Source organism: Topomyia yanbarensis, chromosome 1, assembly GCF_030247195.1.
Source record: "Topomyia yanbarensis strain Yona2022 chromosome 1, ASM3024719v1, whole genome shotgun sequence".
Lineage (NCBI taxonomy): Eukaryota > Metazoa > Arthropoda > Insecta > Diptera > Culicidae > Topomyia > Topomyia yanbarensis.
Window position 1 is genome coordinate 40257524 of NC_080670.1, and position 21162 is coordinate 40278685.

The 21162-nt window shown below is 39.8% G+C and overlaps 2 protein-coding genes across 2 annotated transcripts; one reads left to right on the forward strand and one right to left on the reverse strand.

Annotated features, from left to right (window-relative positions):
• Positions 1–10028: 10028 nt before the first annotated feature.
• LOC131677423 (uncharacterized protein K02A2.6-like) lies at positions 10029–11603 on the reverse strand. The gene has a single exon (XM_058957241.1). It carries the CDS (start codon positions 11500–11502, stop codon positions 10300–10302), a length of 1203 nt encoding a protein of 400 aa, XP_058813224.1. The 5' UTR covers positions 11503–11603; the 3' UTR covers positions 10029–10299.
• A 2668-nt stretch (positions 11604–14271) lies between these two features.
• LOC131677424 (beta-parvin) lies at positions 14272–16566 on the forward strand. The gene is made up of 5 exons (XM_058957242.1): positions 14272–14433; positions 14808–15169; positions 15227–15411; positions 15476–15831; positions 15889–16566. Exons 1-5 carry the CDS (start codon positions 14313–14315, stop codon positions 15963–15965), a joined length of 1101 nt encoding a protein of 366 aa, XP_058813225.1. The 5' UTR covers positions 14272–14312; the 3' UTR covers positions 15966–16566.
• The last annotated feature ends 4596 nt before the right edge of the window (positions 16567–21162 follow it).

Consider the following 21162-nt stretch of genomic DNA (forward strand, 5'->3'; position numbering starts at 1 on the left):
ATGACAAAAACCAGCGCGCAACTTAACAGCAAATCATACACACACCAGTACATAATCAACAACAAGAAACAGAAGGGAAAAAAACTAATTTTGGCAAACAATCGACTGCACCATGGCTACCACCGCCTACTGGTACTTCTACTACTATTACTACTACTACTACTACTACAATAAAACTATATTGGTTCATCGGCACATCGGCACCTTTGAAGACAGTCGCTCTCACAACCACCAACGTAATTACACTCTAAATTATAAGTACCAGGATGAATGAAAAAAATTAACACGTACACAAATTGAGCAAACGTAATATGATAAATCATGAATAGTCCGTTTTAAGAAAATTATAACAATTAGATTGCTAAATATTGTATAAAACAAAATTATCTTTCGCTACCCATCAAGAAAAAACAATAATAAGAGAAGAAAAAAAATGACTGATCTTTTCATAATTCTTAATATTTAAGATTTAGACATTAACGGAAACAAGCAGAAGCAAAAACAAAAACAAACATACAAAAAAGCATCGTTCAAAAATGATACCCAACCAATCAAGCGATAGAATTTAACCAAAATCATTAGCATTCGGAACCATTGAGATTCACCACTGATGGAAGCCCAAACATTCGATCACGATTGTTCACCACACACGCTAAATTAGAAGTTAGTAAAAGTAATAAGTAAATTCACGTTTAGTTCGACACATGCGGATCTCCACCACTAGCGAGCACCGAGGGGCTGTGGGATGGGTAACGGAAAGTGATAAACAAAAAATACTAACTTTAACATTAATTATTACCAATGTTTTCTAATCGCTTAGGATGCCTAATCAATTTTAGAATGCAAAACGAATAAAAAAAAACAGAAAAGTTCAATAATCTACTACCCAACCTAGATCAAGTGAGAGAGAGAGAGAAAAGGAGAGACATAGAGGGATTTAGTTAGATTGGATCGTACTACTCCAACGGAATTATAAGACGAAAATTCGAAATGAAAAAAAAAAGAACTGTTTTAAATAGTGTTCAAGGCAAACCAATCCAAATTGTATTTGCGAGGTGAAAATTAACGAAATTCTTATTTTTTGGTGACTCTTTGGGATAGCAAGCGGAAAAAATCGTGTAAATATGTATTTCGGACAAGTGCGAAAAGCAGCGTGTATTTAGTAATAAACAAAGCAAAAAGGGAGAGAAAAAACTAGGAGAAGAATCAGTTTCGGATGGCAAAAAAACAATATTAGAAAACATATTAGTGATTTTTGGTGGTAAATAAAAAGAGACGAAAAAAAGTCGCTAAAAAAAGTCTATAGAAATAACAATATGGTGAAATGTGATTAATAAAGGAAAAGAAATTATTTGTAAAAAGAAGACAGATTGTAAAATTGAATGTTTAGGATTTAGGCTCTCCACCAAGAAAAAAACGGCAATTTGGCGCATAGCGAAAGCAAAAAGTGATCGGAAAACGAAACGTTTAGGAAGTGATAACCAAATTCAAAAATAACCGGACCCGTTAGCTAAAAGTGAGCGGCATTGTTTTGGTTTTCTGAAAGCCTACAACAGCAAAAAGTGTGATTCGTGAATATATATTTTGTTTACATCGGCACGTTTCGATAGGGATCGTAAAACAAAACGAAGCAAGCGACGGATGAAGAAATACGATTTGGCATAACAAAATTGGATCGGTCCACGAACAGAATCTAAACGGAATGGTGAGGTGACAGCAGAAGCAGCATCGACATAGCTTTCTCGGTAAAGAGGAAAAACTCCACCCGGTTGAGTAGAAAAAAAACGCAACGACAGTGACATCTAACTAATGTTCTCTTCGGTTGGAAGGAGGAGGAAATGAACCATCTGGCACCACTTACTTCGCGGAAGGGCCGCAGTCGTAGCGCCGTTGAATTTATTTTTAATTAATATTTGTTCTAATTTACGCTAGCCAGCAATAGCGCGTTGTACAAAATTGCTTAATCTCACTTTTTTGAAGGTCAAAGAGCTTGTTTACAGGGGCCTTTTTGTTCAATTTCATCACAGTACAAAAAATTGGGGTCAAATCCAGGTAACTGACTTCCCTATCTCTACATACAGAGTTTGGCAATAGGCAACGTCGTTTTTCCACTGATCGATGGGGGTCAGTTTGACGTCAAAATCGCTTGAAATGTCATCAGCAAGCAGCAGTAGCAGTTAACAAAAGAAAACAATGAATACTTTCGCTGATTTGATGCCAACTAAAGTCCTTCTCGTCCCTATTTAGTACAAATTTTGTTACACATATAATTCTTATGTTGACTACCATAATATGACGTCATGTCACCCTCTTGGTCAAATCGCTTTCCAATTCAAACAATTTGGTAAACAAGCTCGATGAACTGTCACTTTTTTCTTTGATGGTGTCATCATGCACTGTTCCATGCTCGGCTTGATTTGTTATTTTTTTTTGCTGTGGTTACTTTGATATTACACACGCGTCATAGTAAACAATTTATGTGGTAATATGATTACTGTCGTTTGAAGTGAAAAAACTCAGAGCAAGACAACAGTGGAGAGAAAAAAAGCAGTTATGGCACACGTGAAATATTCTTCAATTAGAAACCAAACGATTCAAAATGAGTTTTCCGCTGTTTCCTTTCTCTGAGTATTTCTATAGCTTGAAGTAACTTTATGAACCCTCGATACAAGTCTCTAAAAACAGTAAGGAAACTGTTACAAATTATTGAATATTTAGCGTCTCCCTCCTGCGATCACAGAGATGCGTTAAATCAATCGGCAGTGATATTAGAAAATGTATTTGAAATGTTGCATAACTGGGGTAGCTGCTTATTTATTATTTCGTTCGTCCGTGGTTTGAATAACAGTCGAAAATGTATTTGCGATTCATTGGATCTATCCTGAAAAATGCAAACAGTAATAATTTGAATTCAGAAAAGTGAAAAAAATCATTTTAATAATCCTTCAAGCACGCCACCAAACATTTATTAAATCAAAATAGATGAAACAATACACTGCATTCACAATCGTCGCAGCTACAGAAAGCAATTCAAAACAACAAAACAAATAAAAACGCGCTGTTTTGTTGTTGGAACCAAAAACCCTATCGGAATGTAACAGCCAAGTCGTGGTGGAGTTTTTCTTCCAGTTAGGAAAAAAGGGGCACCCCAAAATGTAAGCTGCCTTAAGAAAAATGCACATAAACAAACACTCACTGAACGACAAAGCGAAGCCTTTCACACACACCCATACACACACAAAAACCAACAAGCAAAAGTGGGAGAAAAGACTGAACGAAAATTAATTTCAAGTTATTTAGAAGGAAAAACGAAACGAAAAAAAAAAATTTGGAGCGATCAAAGGCGAGTCGAACGGCGACCGTCCATCCATCCATCCGTTCGGAATCATGCGAAATCATGATTAAAGTAGGCGGCGACGGCAACGTCGCCTGAGCTGCCTGGAAGACGATGTAATCATAGAGCTGTTGGGAGGCGCTTAGCGATGCGGAGAAAGAAAGAAAGAAAAACTGCCAGTGGCTCCAATGTGCTTGATGGAAGGAACGGCAGAGGGAGTCTATAAAAACGTATTTTTTTTCTACAGTGCTAGGGAGCATTTTATTATAGTTATTCTTCGTCAAAATTGATTGTATCTATGAGACGCGACACGAAGGTAAAATTATGCAATATTCAATGATTATTTTTAATATTTTTGTGTACGTTCTGGAGGCAACAGTGGAAAAGAAAAAAACAAACTCAAAACCTGCAGCGGAATAACGATTGTAATTAAAAGTTTAGTTGTAACGCATTTTTCCAGGTCGACGAATAAAGTTCGAGGGAGCCGTTAGCGAATAAGCACTCACTCAGCAGGCCCCAATGATCACCCTGCCGAATCTGGTGCCCGTGCTGCCGAATCGATTCGACGATTTTTTTGTTTGCGTTTTTGTTTTTGTCTCGGTTAAAAGCGTTACATTTGAACTACTGTTTTTTTAGCTATAATTTTCCGTTACCTTTTATCGTTAACCTTTTATTTTGGGTAATTTTCTTGTTTTGTTTCACGACATCTTTGTTAATTTTGGACTATCTGGGCCATGTTTCGACTTCGGCAGCACCGAGGACCGATTTGTGGGGCGAACAAATCAGCCCGCCGAGTGATTGCGCGCGGCTTTGGCAGAACATAAAAAGTAATAAAATAAATATTAACGTTTAGATGTTATTCTTAATTGTATGCGCTGTATCGGGAAAAGTCGGAAAACTATCGCAAAGAAGCTATAAGTAAAAGAAAATCAAACATGGAGTGAACCTAACCGGGAACGTAAGAGCAAAACACAGCTAGAAACAGAGAATGGATGCAAAAAAACATATTTGTATAAAAATATATATTGAGAAGTTATTATGTTAATTATATATTTTTTATTTTATATTGTATTTTGATTAAACGTAAATTTTAATTATTTTAGATAAAATTATCCTTATTTCTAGTTTACACAAACAGGCATGGCAAGCAAAGAACCTCCAAGCAAATTCAGATGCAAAAATTAAGGAAAAAAGTTTGAAAAAAATTCGGATGAAAGGAAGCAGAAAATTACAATGAACGATTTCCCCTTCTACCGTAAACGAAATATTCATAGAAATAAAATTATTAAAATAATTAATTTTAAATTATCCAAAAGCCTCCACACACTATTTCTTTATTTAATGTTTACAATGTTTAATTTTAACGATGCGAAAATTATGCAAACCATAGCAACAGTCTCCAGTTTTCTTTTTCATTGACAAACTAGTTTAGCAAAAATCAACCAGAAGCAGAATATGGAATACAAGAATCATATTGTGTATCACCGAATTTTAACCTTAAACATAATGAAGCAAAATAGTTTTAATCTCTTTATCTAAATGAAGTAAAACAAAAGTAACTTTCAATCAAGAAAACTATTCAAACAGCAACAAATACAACACCATACAACAACAACAACAACAACAATAAGCGACAAAATAGAGATTGCGCCTCAAACCACAAAACAACCGCAAAAAACGAAAAAGAAAAGTCAATCCCCCTTGATTTTGGAGACGTCAGGTCAGCCAAACGAACACCACCTAAGCCATTTAAAATGAGCAAAAACTGTACCATCTGAGGAGACCATGAACATCTAAAAACGAACAACTAAATGCCATGGAATAAAACAACTGTGTATAGCCATGCGAATAACAAATAACAATAATAACACACACACACACATCCGTAAGAAAGCGAGCAGGAAAAATTAGTGGAAAGAGTCGGAACCACCAACTTTACTTATCAACTGAAACAACTGTCATTCAATCGTAACATTATGAACCATACTCGCCTAAACACACACATACACGGAACACACCTATCTGCAGGGTTGCCACTATTTTTCAAAGAATATCTGGAAGATCAACTAAAAATGTCTGGTAAAATCTTTCACTTAACAGTGACCTCAAAGTCATCAAAATTTATCAATCGATTTTTGATAAATTTGGGAAAATATGTCCGAAATTTCCAAAATGTGTATGCAAACACTTCTTTAATTTAAAGATCTGGCATTTTCACCTCTTTCTTGCGCCACGATTTTACACAGTATCAGTCTCCACCAAACAGTTTTTGTTTCCACCTTCCATCCTCGCTAATCAGCTTTTTGTTCGTTTACACGACTTTTATGTTACCTTTGTTTTGTGTTTTGAAATAACGAAAAATCCGCATTTTTCTCAATAGTTTTATCATTCTCCATTCTTCCCTAACGACATTTATGCACGCACACACAAACACATACACACACATTCTATTGTTACTATTAAATCAATCCCCATCATATAAAAAAACCAGCAACTCTCAACCATTATTTTTTTTCGCAAACTGCTTTGTTCAATCGACGTTGAATGTTTCTTCTTCAACTATACCCGCACCTTCGAGCAACATCTTATTTCTCAACACTGTTGATCGGAAACAGAAACACTCACACAGTAGGCAGTAAAATCAGTTGTAATTCAAGAGCGAGCGGAGTAATAAAAAACAAAATAAAAACTAAAAAAAAAAACAAACTGCAAGAACACAAACAATCCACAGTAAATTGCTTGCGCGGATCCATTCAATGCGAAGAGTGAAAGTGCTAGAAATGAGCTGCGATTGGGGGCTGATCGGAGAAACGTACTTGTTCCACCAACCAGGGTTACCAGGGAAGAACGACTTGTAACTGCCAAGAGAATCAATCAACAAGTTAGTTGCTAGTAGCTGGCCGGGGACCGGCCTTCAATTGCAGTTTATTTAACCTCTATAGGCAAATCAATTGTAATGAATCGATAAGATACAGCAGTAAACAAAAAGGAAAAGATGCGATGAAGCAAACAGCAGAGAAGAAGCAAGTAACGAATAAATAAAAATAAACAACCTTTGTATCTTCTCTATATACGAAAGAAAAATAAATGAAAATAAATGTTACCGGTGTGTGCGTGGAAACTCATTTGCAAAACACGAACAGCCCTGAGGTTTCTCTCTATCGCGAAGTGATCAATAGGTAATTATTAGGTTTGTTCTTCTTTTGGTAGTAAACCGGAGTAAAAAGGAGCAAGTCTTTTTTGCTCCTGTTTACTCCGGAGTGACTTCCGTGTACTGAAACAAACTCGTACTCGTCTGCTTTCTAGGATGAAGATTGTAATCCGCCCTCCCCTTGAGCGTTTTGAAACTACTCTGAAATCGATTTCTGATGCTCTCTTAGGCTGTTCGCCAGCTAAAACATATCGATGGCAATTCAGAGATGTGCAATACTCTGCGCACAGCCAAACAATATGCTCGATGTCGTGGTAGCCATTTCCCAAACGCAATGATGGAGATGTGCTTGAAACGTGTAATGGTTGGACATGAGACTTGACATCGTACAAATAAAACAAGCATTAATCGATACCTTCAAGATAATATCGATTTCAACACTCATATCCGAGACTCAACACGGCTTCATGATTAAACGGTCAACTACCATAAACTTGGTATCTTACACATCTTTCATAAGTCAATGCTTGCAAGCAAGACTGCTCATTATCTTGTTAGCTGTAATCTAGTGATAGTTCATAGTTATTAAGATTTGCTGTTAGCTTTAATTGTAGTTATAAGTGTTGAATTGTATCATTTGGATATTTGTTATCTGTTGATATAAAAGATGAGGAGGTTTTATGCCTGCTGGAGAGAGAGTTAAAACTAAATTCAGCTCCAGCGGGCTTTTCCCTGCTCCCAAATAAATAAATAAATAAATAATAGAATGTAGCTACCGTCCCAGATGCCCATCGCTCCATGAAATTTACCAACTACCGAGCGTCCTCTGACGAGGGATACTAAAAACAAATTGAAGTAAGTTGGTCTTTCCTAAATCTCGCCTTCTAATGCGAGAACCTTGGCTTAAGAGTCCGCCTTCTTATTGACCGCGATCGTGCAGTGTGACGGGACATGAACCAAGGTAATCTGGGGTAATCTTACCCCAGATTTTTCAGATATTCACTCAGATTTTGCTGTATTTTCCTCAGGAAATATGGTGAGCGCTTTCCAGGCTTCGCCATACGGAGGGAGCCTCAATGGAGCTGAGCGTACAACCTCTCAAGCTTTAGAATGGTTTTTAGTTGATTTTCTAAAAAAAAATGTAAACACGTCCTCGTTTGACACTATTGATCTTCCTTGACACTGAATTTAGCCACATGGGTTAGCATTTTTTACAATTGCCCCAGCAAAAGGATAGGGATCAAGGTAATTCAATAGAAGGTGTGGTCGTGATAGTTCTATTTCCTAAAGTAATTTTTTATTTGTTATTTTTGTGTACGAAAAGGTAAAAAAAGTTCCATTACGTATCTTTAACGTCACCTGCATCGGAAAAAACAAAAATATCATATGGCTTAATGACCCAATTGACAAGACATTCGTCAATGTCATTTACGTAAAAATTGTAGATAATGAGGCTTAGACATAAGCCCTGGGGAAGACGCATGTAGTTAAATCGGTATGTCGATTAATCACCATGCAAGATGTGCATGTGTTTTTCAGACAACAAGTTAAAAGAATGTTGATAGAAACAGAATGAAAAGCCCCTTTATAATTCAAAGAAAACTGATGCCATCTGCTCTTTTCTAGCATAGGCCATTTGATTTTCTGTTGAGAGTAATGCACGGCAATCGTTCGTCCCTTTGCTTTTGAGGAATCCAAAGTGTGTATCTAACAGTCGGCCCTATTCTGCGCGGCGGGTGACGCGAGACGACTAATCTCACCTCACTCTACGTGACTTTTCTCACCCAATTCTGAACAGTCACTTCGGGTGACGTGAGACGCCCATTTAACCGCAATGGGGAATCTCACCTCACCCGAGTCGACTCTCAGAATAGGGTGAGAAAAGTCACATAAAGTGAGGTGAGATTAGTCGTCTCACGTCACACGCCGCGCAGAATAGGGCCGAGTAAGTCATTTGCTTCGACCGAATTTTCGAGGCGAATCAAGATCATTTTCTCGAACAACTTCAATGTTTCGCATGACCCCACACGAAGCTCAGACGAAACGAGTGCCTGGCATGAACACCCAAAAACATTCTCCCAACCAGCGGTGGCCGCCGCGTATAAAGCCTTCTGGAACGACGGGTTGGCCGACATTAAAAACACGAATGAAAAGTTTGATGAAAGCCGAGAAACGTAGTGACTGGTGCAGGTTCGTCAACGGGTTAACAAGAGAAACATCGATGAGCACTATTTGGGGCATGGCCCGACCTATGCAAAACCCAAACAGCACCAATTTTTTGTGCAGATTCCGCCCGGGACAGAACATCTACCGGGCCGCGTCCCTTCACGCTACCGCGAAGGAAACACCTTTTTCGATGGTGGAGTTTTCACTTGCTCTCCTATCATGTAACAACAAAGCCCCAGGGCTAGACAAAATCAAAGCCAACGTATTGAAAAATCTGATAGACTCTGTCAAGAGACACTTGCTGACTGTATTTAATGGGTTTCTTAAGGGAAATATTGTCCCACATGATTAGAGACAAGCGAGCGTCATTGCCATCCAAGAAGCAGTCTGACCACAACTCGTACCGACCGTTCGTCTTCAATGGACATCGAGGGCAATTGCTTGCACTCCAAAATCTTAACTGGTTGAAGGTTAGGGTTCATAAATCGGCCAACCTAATCATTGACAGTTAAACCCAAGGTGCTTAGAGTTCTAAGGTGATTCGTCTTTGGCAGTAACTAGGTGAGAAGTGAGGTAAGCGTGCAGCAGACTGCGTGGAAGAAAAATGACAGCAAATAACTTTGTTTCTCCACTTAAATCCAGGCAAACATATGGAGAGAACTAGTAAACAATGTTGTTAGCTGCTAAAACCAACATGGCTGATTGGCGTTTTTGAGGATCGTACCACCTGAGAATAAAAACTTCTTGGTTAAACCCGCATCACTTACAACACCGTCAATCTCCATATTTCGAGAAGGAATGTAGACGAGCTACTCTATTGTGATCAGACTACTGCTAGCAATGTTGTCTATTTCAAATCATCTATGTTCTTTCTCTGGCCAATTCGTCAGCCAATTCATTTCCAGTAAAGCCGGAATGTCCGGCCACCCATAATAGGGTAGACGGTGTTGACAATGCTTAGTTCTTTGATTTCGGTTCGGCATGCGATCAGTAGCTTGGATCGTGATTTGTCCGACTAGCTCTGTTGAAGACCGATTGTGTCCCACGCACAATCACAAAGATTTCTGCTACAATACAATACAGTATTTACCTTGCGAGTGCGACTGCTCCAATCTCATTTCCCGACAGTAGACACCAGCATTTTATTTTCAACATTTAATTAATTGTTGCATTGACTTTTATTGTAAATCTGCTGGAAGAATTCTGGGTAAACCGAAATAGGAGTCGTACTGGCCATAACATCCATTGTTTTAGGATTGTTCGTAGGGTAAATACTTTTCTATTTTTCTTAAAAAGAAAAGGTGCCGAATAATTTCGTGATAAAAACAAAATATTTTGCACAGCAAAATATAGTTTGAGTTTAGTTATTGTTGTAGCCCTGTGCGCGGGCAGGTCAGGAGTCTTGTTGATCAAATAAAAGACACTCGCGTACAGACTACATAAAATACTTTTAATAACGAAAGGTTAAAATAAAGAGCATGTGCTCAACGGACTGACTGATGACTGACTCGTTGATAAGTGGTTTCCGCTTATGGCGGCATCTCGGAGTGACAGCAAGACTGTCACTAGAGAGCCTAGCGCAGAGAGTGGCGGATGGCAGGGCAGAGTTGCCATCCCTCCAGTTTAGTTGTCTCCAACATCTCCCCTCTTAATAAAGGTGGAACGGGTCAAACCACTGCGGCGCTCTTCGAACTCTCGAAGATCGGCGTGGTAGTGCTGCCACCGGATCTGCTTCAACTGCTGACTCAAATTCGGAAGATGTTGCATGTGATGACGAAGACAGTGGAGAAAGTGATGGACTAACCACCGATTCAGGCGGCTGATCACAACGAGGTGTCGACGATGCACATTGTGAGGTGGTTGGCTGCAGCGTCGATGATGACTGTGATGTTGTATCAGTTGGTAAGTTCGGCAGCTTCCACACGTCCAACAGAATATCCAAAGGTAACTGAGCATATCTGGTTTGCTGTCCTACTGTGTTGGTGGTTGATCCGGTTACAGTTCGACTACGGAGTTGATTAATATGCGAACGTAGCATTCGGCGGTCCTCCACCCAGATGTTGTACATCACGTCACCAATTCTTTCGACGATCACACCTGGAGACCATTTCCAACTGTTTCTTGCATATACTTTGGCAAATACTGGATCATTCCGACTGAAAAATCTCAACTGGCTGTGCTGCTTCTCGATTGGCTTCGGTTCAGTCGCAGGGGGCGGCCGAAGTAGTTCGAGACAGGTTCGGATCTTGCGACCAAACAAAAGTTCAGATGGAGATTTGCCTTCAGGAGCCGAACGGTTAGGTGTGCTTCTATAAGCGAGCAAGAAGGTATCCAACGCATCAGTAATTGATCCTCTACCCTCTCGGATTTTCTTGACGGCCCTTTTGAAAGTGTCTACAAAACGCTCAGCTTGGCCGTTGGATTGTGGATGAAAGGGGGGTGTCGTGATGTGCTCGATACCGTTGATTGCGCAAAACTCAGCAAATTCCACGCTCGTAAATTGGGTACCGTTGTCGGACACTAGAGTCACTGGCATACCAAGTCGAGCAAAAAGGCCACACAGGATGCTGATTGTAGCTGTAGAGGTGATTCTTCTGGTTTGCACAATCTCTGGCCACTTGGAGTACGAATCCACTGCAATGAGGTAATATTCGCCTTCGATGGGACCGGCAAAATCTACGTGAACACGCTGCCATGGGCCGGATGTTTTCGGCCACGGTACAGGAGCAGCGCAAGGAGGGGACCTGGAAACGGATGCGCAATGCTGACACGCCTTTACATAACCAATTATATCATCATCTATGGAGGGCCAGTAGACGTAGCTTCTGGCGATTGCTTTCATCCGCTGCATGCCCGGATGTCCACGATGAAGCTGGTCCAAGCATCGTTTTCGATACTGCGATGGAATGACGAGTCGTTCAGCAAACAGAATACACCCATCAACCACAGTAAGTGACTCTAGTGTCCGACAACGGTACCCAATTTACGAGCGTGGAATTTGCTGAGTTTTGCGCAATCAACGGTATCGAGCACATCACGACACCCCCCTTTCATCCACAATCCAACGGCCAAGCTGAGCGTTTTGTAGACACTTTCAAAAGGGCCGTCAAGAAAATCCGAGAGGGTAGAGGATCAATTACTGATGCGTTGGATACCTTCTTGCTCGCTTATAGAAGCACACCTAACCGTTCGGCTCCTGAAGGCAAATCTCCATCTGAACTTTTCCGTTTTTACGCGGGGGTGACGGAATTTTGAGGTTACTTTTCGTGAATCGAAATTTCACCAAATATCCGCCAATATACTCGTCGCCACTGTTGTAGCCCTGTGCGCGGGCAGGTCAGGAGTCTTGTTGATCAAATAAAAGACACTCGCGTACAGACTACATAAAATACTTTTAATAACGAAAGGTTAAAATAAAGAGCATGTGCTCAACGGACTGACTGATGACTGACTCGTTGATAAGTGGTTTCCGCTTATGGCGGCATCTCGGAGTGACAGCAAGACTGTCACTAGAGAGCCTAGCGCAGAGAGTGGCGGATGGCAGGGCAGAGTTGCCATCCCTCCAGTTTAGTTGTCTCCAACAGTTATGAATACCTTTGCCGTGAAATAGCTGCCAGAAATCTTAATTGTTAATTCCTATTCTGCTATATTGACCGCCATTCTAGCACGTAAAATTATAGAAACAAAAATTATAGTAATATTTGAATTACAATTCAACGCTTTTTTGTGAAAAGGGCGATAATCACAAATGTAAACATAAGGCTTTTTTCATACATGCGAATGAGGGCTTTGAAACGCAACAAATTAACCAAAACTTTTGGATTCTACGATATTGCTTTCTTAAACTACAGCAAAAATACAACGGGCGAGACTGTATTTTTGTTTGTTTATTTAAAGTTTCGCCCTCCACGCTCCATGCAAGCAAACAGGATTTTTTAGGATTATCAAGCTGATACCAGCTGTAAATAGTAACAATGATCGCTATTGAAAAAACCCGGACGAAATCAGTGGTGTAAAACGGTAGTTATTGTAAAAAAACGTAAGGGCGATACTTCAATGCTGATAGGTTGGACCGAAAAAGTAAACAATCGCCAAAGGGGCGATCCCGTATAAATAAATACCAATCCAGAAATCTTCGGAACCATTTCCAAACTATTCGTATAATGCTCACCATATTGGGAATACTACTGATATATTTCACCATTATAATTGAACTGTTGTACTACCATACCCATTTTAGTTACCATTTCCAATACCTTCCGTGTATCCTATATTGGAGATTTGTATACTACATTGTCCTTTGGCGCCAGAGGTTATTATTGCTCTGGTGGGCTTCGTTATTCGTATATCTGTTTAGCCTGCTCCAAAAATCTGTAGTTTAAGATGGTCAAAAATCCTCGTATAACAATATTACGGAGATAGCTCAATTGGATAAAGTATCAGTTCACTTAGTGCCAACGAAGCATTCTACAGAAGATGGCGAGAACAAAATAATATTTCATCAATCGATAGAATTGAAATGTGAACCCGTATAAATAAATAACCCATTCCAGAAATCTTCGGAACCATTTCCTAACTATTCATATAATACTTCACCATACTGGGAATACTACTGATACATTCCACCATTATAATTCAACTATTATACTACTACCATACTCATTTTTGTTTCCATTTCTAATACCTTCAGTGTATCCTATATTGGAGATTTGTTGTATACTACATTGTACTTTTGCGCTAGCGGTTAATATTGCTCTGGTGGCCTTTGTTATTCGCATATCTGTTCACGCTGTTCCAAAAACCTGTAGCTTAACGTGATCAAAAATCCTCGTCTTACAATATTACGGCGATAGCTCAGTTGGATAAAGCGACAGTCCAGTTAGCCTCAACCAAGCTCTCATCAGAAGATTGCGTGTAACAAAATGAAATTTCATCAATCGATAGAATTGAAATGTGAAAGGGAAGACATTTTTTTCTGCGCCAATATTGTATACATCGCTAGATTTAAAATATGCATGCCACCATAATCTGTATAGTTCTTGAATGGTATGTTGTCAAAATGCATATGGAAAATCGCATATTTTGGTATGGTGACTGTTCTTAACGACCCGTTGTTTGTATGGTCGAGCATGGAAAAACGACACTGGTTATGTTCGATATTATACCAGGCAATGGTTAATCTATTGTTGAACGAACCATATTGAAAATGGTTTTTCGACGTTTGATACAATGATTGGCATATGGTACAGATTTATGAGGGATACTATCATTTTGTCAATTTCAATAGCAAAAACAAATTTTAATTTAATAATTGCAAATACTTTATGATGTTTTAGGTTTCGATCACTGAATCATGCAATCTAGGATGTAAAAAACACAATAGTTCTTAAATAAGAAATAAAACTAAGTCTGGAAATATTCACTGTAGATTTTCTTTGAATGGTGTCACTGCTAGTATCGCCCTTTTCAAGAAAAAGCGTTGAATTGGTTACCCTATTTTTATATTGGTTTCTCTACCAGTCCAACACGGCTACAATAATCCGCTAACCCCTTGTAGCAATTTGCACAGCCCTGCTACACACAACTTTTGACAGTTCACTTTCCACTCAAACTCAAGCAAAACAGAAAAAAACTAACAATCTTCACATCAGTCGTGAAAAAATGAGTACTCTCAATCGCCCGAAATCTCCGCGGACTCCAACTTCTGGCAAAAATTTCGACAAAGAGGAAAGTTTCTGGGACAAAATCGGCACTCTGGGCCGGAAGAAGCGCATCAAGGAAGGTAAGTAGTAAAATTATCGCTGTGGAAATGGGTTTCAGCTATGAAATTCCCGAATGCAAACCTGAGCGGAACAAAGGTATTTCTGCCATTTATGGGCATAGGATAATGAAAACAATTTCACTATTCCCGGAATATACCTCGCGGTAGCTTTAAAATCGACTAATTCGGGAAAGTGGCAAGCTTATTGAAACAATCAGAAACAGCTGGTTAAATCTGGTCCGCTCTGTGCTAATTCCGTGGGTGAATCATTTTATGTGGGCTGGAAGCATTCGTGTATGACGTCATTCACTTGTTGCAAATGTAAATAAAAAACAGATGGACCTTTCGGAGTAAGATATACGTAAACAACGTTAAAATTCTATTTTTCCTAACAGTTCAAGAAGTACAAGAGGAGGGTGCAATTGCCATCGACTCACCCGGCAACCCAAACGCTCCAATCGTTCCGCCGGAGGAGTACAATCTCGAGGATAATGAGTCTCGATCAATCATCCAGCCAGCATCGTTGCAGCATCCGCATGTACGAGAACTGCTGCAGGTTCTTATTGACTGGATAAACGATGAACTGGTTGAGGAGCGTATCATCGTGACGGACATCGAAGAGGACCTTTACGATGGTCAGGTGCTGCAAAAGTTATTTGAGAAGCTAACCGGGCACCAGTTGAACGTGCCGGAAGTAACTCAATCAGCAGAGGGACAACGGCAAAAATTAGCCGTTGTTTTGAATGCAGTTAATCATGTAGGTTATTGTTTGCTGTATTAGACTTTATTATTGAAAATTACTAAATTTTTCTAGACACTGGGCTACCACCACAACATACCAAAATGGACGGTGGAAAGTATTCACACGAAGAACATCGTTTCAATTCTACATTTGCTGGTTGCTCTAGTACGTCATTTCCGAGCTCCGATTCGCCTGCCAGAGAATGTTCAAGTCACGGTCGTGATGGCACAAAAGATAAATGGAAAACTAACAAGCAAGTAAGAATGATTCGTTAGTAAACATGAAATTACTTTAGACTAAATATTTACCCATCCGTCGCAGGCAATTCCAGGAACAGATCACACTGCAGTATGATGACGTTGGTATGCGCTGCGAGCGGGACGCCTTCGATACATTATTTGATCACGCTCCGGAAAAGCTCGCGGTGGTCAAGAAATCGCTAATCACTTTCGTCAACAAGCACCTCAACAAGCTGAACTTCGAGGCGGCTGATCTGGGTTCGGACTTCAAGGATGGTGTGTTCCTGTGTCTGTTGATGGGTCTGCTGGGAGGATTCTTCGTGCCGCTGCATGAGTTCCATCTGACCCCCAAGGATACCGATCACATGGTGCACAATGTTGGTTTCGCTTTCGAGCTGATGATGGATCAGGGTTTGAAGCCGAAAGCTCGACCGGAAGGTGAGTGTTGATCGGACTGCAATGTTTTTCGTTTGATTCGACATTTTATTTTCGCAGATATCGTCAACATGGATCTGAAATCCACCCTTCGGGTTTTGTACACACTGTTCACAAAATATAGAAATATTTCCTGAAGTGAATAACTCAACAGTGAATAAGTGCCTTGGCAGCTAATGGATGATGCTTTCCAACAGTAAACCGTGTTTGTAGCAGCATTGGCGATCGATGTAGTATTAATGGAGATGTCTTAACAAACTAACATACGTCGAAAAGCACGCACAATAAATTGTAGAGTCCCCATCTTTTTGCATCAGCACATTTATAGATAGTCAGACGGAAATCTAATTATTTACTTCATTTTAATGTTAGAAGCAATTATTTTCATAGTTAACTTATACAACGCGTCTTTTACTCAATGCAATAAAACAAAATAAAAATTTAACAAAGTAATGAGTGTAATGTGTTTTTCGCTCCAAAAAACATTCCTTTTTCCAAAAGTTCAAAGATTCGTGGACTAACAGACTAATGATTGCTATGAGGTGGGAGTATGTATATTTAATTTCGATTACCTAGTAGTTTAACATGAAGGTTGCTTGTTGATTTTTACGCCCTCATTCAAGGGTTTCGAGACCAGTTAGATGACATCTATCGAGACACGAAAGCACCGTTATGAAATATTTAGGCTTGACGGATGAAAACTTGGACAAATAAAGAGCTTTTCTAAAAATCCCATAACACTATAAGACAGTCAGATAGAAACCAGTACATGTATTGGGCCATCAGAAGTCGAGTTCTGAGGCAAATGAATGAAAGATTTTAAGATCATAGGAGTAGAGAAGTTTTCCAGGCTTGATAGAGGTGCAGAGATCGTTGATGTATAAGGGAAAGATCAGTGGCCCTAGATGGCTTCCTTGAGGCATACCAGTTGACATTTTGAATGCGCTTGGCCGTGTGGTACCTTTGCGAGAGGTAAGAATGCAGCCATCTGGTTACCCATGCAGGAGAACCTAGTTGCACCAGTTTCAAAACAGCAATGTTGTTAGGCGGCTTGTCGAATGCTTTTGCGAAATCAAAATATATTGTGCTCACTTTTTGACGCTTCTCGCCAGCTGAAACTTGTATACGTCATCAAATTCGAAGTGACGGGACAGTTTTTTTTTACACAAATTCGTGTTGACGTTCGTCAATTATGTTGGAAGAGGCAACGTATACGCAATTGTTCGTCGTTTAATATATCACGTATCCACTGCCGTTCTACGCTTAATTGTCCCATGTATATAGGGAATCCCACAGAACATGGGACAATTAAGCTTATAACGGCAGTCCAGGTTTCGGTGAGAACGACAATGTCGTAGTCGCAGAAAGCAGGGGTAAGCAAGACCTGCGTTTTTGTTCTCATTCCACGATGGTTCTGGTAGTAGACGACGTGCACGGCGATTTCGGCTTCACACTATTCGTCTCTCTCCCTGTACTCTCTTTCACCACCAACCGAAATTAATTCGGAAAGAAGGTCGGAACAAAAGTTACATTAAGAGTTACTCGAAATTCCTCAGAGTAAATGCAAAGGATATTCGAGCGGCCTAATAATCAAGATCTAGATACAGAAGATGGAGAGCGAGCCTGTTTACCGTTTGCAACACTAACCGAAGCTCAGTTGGAATTGATCTCACAAGCTTAAATATCAGTTCAAGACGAGTTGCTAACGAGAAATAAGTGTGAAATAACCCGCTAAGTACTGGATTGTGTTTATTTAAATCAGCTCTAATCTTTTTTTGAATATTATTTTTAGATAGGAAGGATGTTGTACTAGATCTAGGACAAAGGCGTATGTTGTCCTAGCTCTAGATCTAAGACGGTACTTGCCGATAGATGTTTTCTTTTTCTTTTTTTCTGTTCGCTCACATAGCCTCTCTTTTTGCTTCACATAGGGTTACTGTGCCCTCATTCATCTTAGCACCTCTATTCGTCCCACCCATTTGAACACATTAGTTAGAGCAGTGTCTGCTATCTCTATTCAACGCATTGGCTCAAATGGTAGGATGAGTAAGAGTGCGTTGTACTCGACTTTTCGCTTCGCTCTAACGCGAGTATTTTACAATGTCCAAGCCAGATCTTTAATTCTTTAGAACGAAGCAAAGATGATGATACCTATTTAAGCGGAATCCATTCAGTGTAAGCCGAGTTATCGGCGAAATAGTGTGACATCGTTACTAATGAGATGAATTAGGGCACGTCTACCCTAGTTTAAATGGACTGGCTGCATTTGACAGCACCCCTGGCTGCATTTGACGTTCGATTTTTTGCTATTTGCGAATAGGGTTGCCACCTCTCGAGAGGCTTTGATCCGGAGATTTTCACAGACCGGCGAAGGGGGGGGGGGGGGTGGATTTTGGGTGGAACTAGACAGAAATTTGGATCAAAGCGATTGCTCGGCATTTTAGAGCAGTTTAATTGCTTTTTATTACTATGTTAGAGTAAAGCTGTAAATTGTTCACGTTTGAGAACGATTTTTTCGCTTTAATCAGGTGTAGTATTTCACTTCCCAGACTAAGTGTATAGAATATAAAAGCACCAGCTACTCTCGCTGTGGAGGATAAGTGAACGAGCATTGCTCTTCTCCACAACTAACAGGAAAAAGGCGAGCAAAGGAGGCAGGCAGCGGTATCGCATGGAAAGCACTTTGTGGTGTCGGTTATTCATCACCAGAGGTCGCAACAAAGAAGTAAAACTCACCTTTCAAGCCAACAGTTAAGGGTCGCTGCAGGAGTAGCAGCAACACCGGAAGAACTCGATGTTGCTCTAGCCAGTTGGATTGGAACAAATCTGCCATACATTTGTGCAGCACCACTAACGGTGAAGTGATTTGGTAAAATTGCAGCAAAATAACTTTTTTACACCATTTGGAGCGACTTAGTGGGATGTGACATTTCAATTGGAACATATAGCGAAATATTACTTTCCTTAATTTGGAGTAAATTTGATTTATTTTTCATTCATTGCTTTGTGAAAGAAATTAGCAATATTTGGTGAACTCATCCTCGCCACCTTGAAACGAAGAGTTAGTCGGACAAAATAAATCTGAACCAGAGTACACTCAAGTTTTTTTTACGCGGTATTTTTACGCGGTTTTTTACGCGGATTTTGAAATTTACGCGGTTTTCATTTACGCGGATTTTGAAATTTACGCGGTTTTTGAAATTTACGCGGTTTTCATTTATGCGGATTTTGGAATTTATGCGATATCCATCAACGAGGTTCCCTTTAACGCGGATTCTTAAATTTAAGCGGTCTTCATTAACGCGGATTTTGAAATTTACGCGGTTTTCATTTACGCGAATTTTGAAATTTACGCGGTTTTCATTTACGCGGTTTTCATTTACGCGGCCTGTATCCCCTGCGTAAAAAAACCTGAGTGTAATAGTTAACTTATATGGTTTTCGTTTGAGGCGAAACTGAGTCAGTTCCTAACCCCAACTGCTGTCAAAATGTATGAACTGACAGCGGTTGGGGTTAGAACCTGACTCAGTTTCAGGTTCAAGCGAAATCGCCATTAGACTTCTAAAATATTTTGTAAAGAATAAAATAATTCCACAAAAATTGAAATTGCGCTTCTTCCCACCAAACCCAGAGAAATTGATGTAAAGCCCGGAGGCCCGGACATCGCTTTCGAAAACCGGAGTCTCCGGGTCAAACCCGGAGGGGTGGCAACCCTATTTGTGAAACCTTCTCAGATCTAGACTACCCACTGAGAAGTCCAAAAATTGTTTCAAAATCGTTCAACACGGGTCCAACGATGGACGTTCGTTGAACGGTTATTTGGACGATTTCCAAATTGGTCCAACGAACGTCCTTCATTGGACGATTTTGAAACCAACCGTTCTTAGAGGGTAGTCTCTGAAAGTATGCTTCAATATAGAGAGAGCCTTTCTTCATAAAAAATAGGTTTGATTTTTTTTACCGTGTACTTAAATCAAAAAAAGTTTGCGCATATATCATATATAATTCGGAATTTGATTCGGAATCCTGAATGGAGTCAGTATGGATTCCAAATCAAATGCAACAACCGATTCTGAAACCGATTCAGTCGGAATCGGTTGTTGCATTTGATTTGGAAAGCTCAAAAGTACCTAAATTTAAGTTAAAAGAAATTATTCTGTACACGCTACCAGAAAATAACCTACAGAATAAGTTCTTTTAACTTAAATTTAGGTACTTTTGAGCTGTGCGTCGCTTTCGCACTTATTAGTGTTGTCAAAAACAAAACGAGATATTCGACTCAGTCGAGGTCTTCCGTGCAGTAAGGTACTTATAAGTTGTTTAGGGTATACTCAAAATTAGGTAAATTCAACTTAAATTTAAGTAAATTAAACTCAAGGTTGAGTTATTATTTTTGCCGTAGTTAAATGGAAACTACCTTCAACACGATTTACCTAATTTTACCACAGAGAACAGACATCCATGATCGAACAAAAATATTTAAAAAACGTGTGTAAACATTTGAATTAATATACTAAAAACACTAGCGCCGCCACACCAACCTATCCCAACTATCCGTCAAATCGATTCCGGAACCGGTTCGAAATCCTGGATGGATTCTGCATGGAATCTAGCTCAAAGAAAACAACCGATTCCGACTCTATCGGTTGACGCATTTGAGCTGGAATTCGTGCTGGAAGTCCGAATCGGTTCCGGACTAGTTTGACTGGGTAGAGGAATAACCGCTGTCAATTCTGTCGCACTGAGCCACAAAAAAACATGACGACAGTAGCGCACCTGGTTTAGATATCCAAACTACTTTCGAAACCGTTAGAGATTTTACACAAGTTGAATGCTGAAGATGGACGTCTGTTCTCTGTGATTTTACCTTCCTGCACGATACCACGAGATTGAGTCAAAAGTACTGAATTTTAGGTAGTTTTTCGGTGGCGTGTAGGTTATTTTATGGTTGCGTGCATAATGACTCCATTCAGAAATCCGAACCGGTTCCGGAATTAGTTTAACTGCCCACTGAGACGTCCAAAAAATTGTTTCAAAATCGTTCAACACGGGTCCAACCATGGACGTTCGTTGAACAGTTATTTGAACGTTGTCCAAATTGGTCCAACGAATGTCCTTCATTGGACGATTTTGAAACCAACCGTTCTTAGAGGGTGGGTAGTAACTCAAACATCACGTAACAGCCCAGTTAAACTCAGCCGGAAATGATCCGGAATTCTGGCTGGCTCTAGATCGTTTTCTGGCCCCAGTGACACAACCGCTTCTAGTTAGAATCGGTTGTGTCACTGGAGCCGGAATACGAGCTGGAACTAGCCAGAATTCCAGTTCATTTCC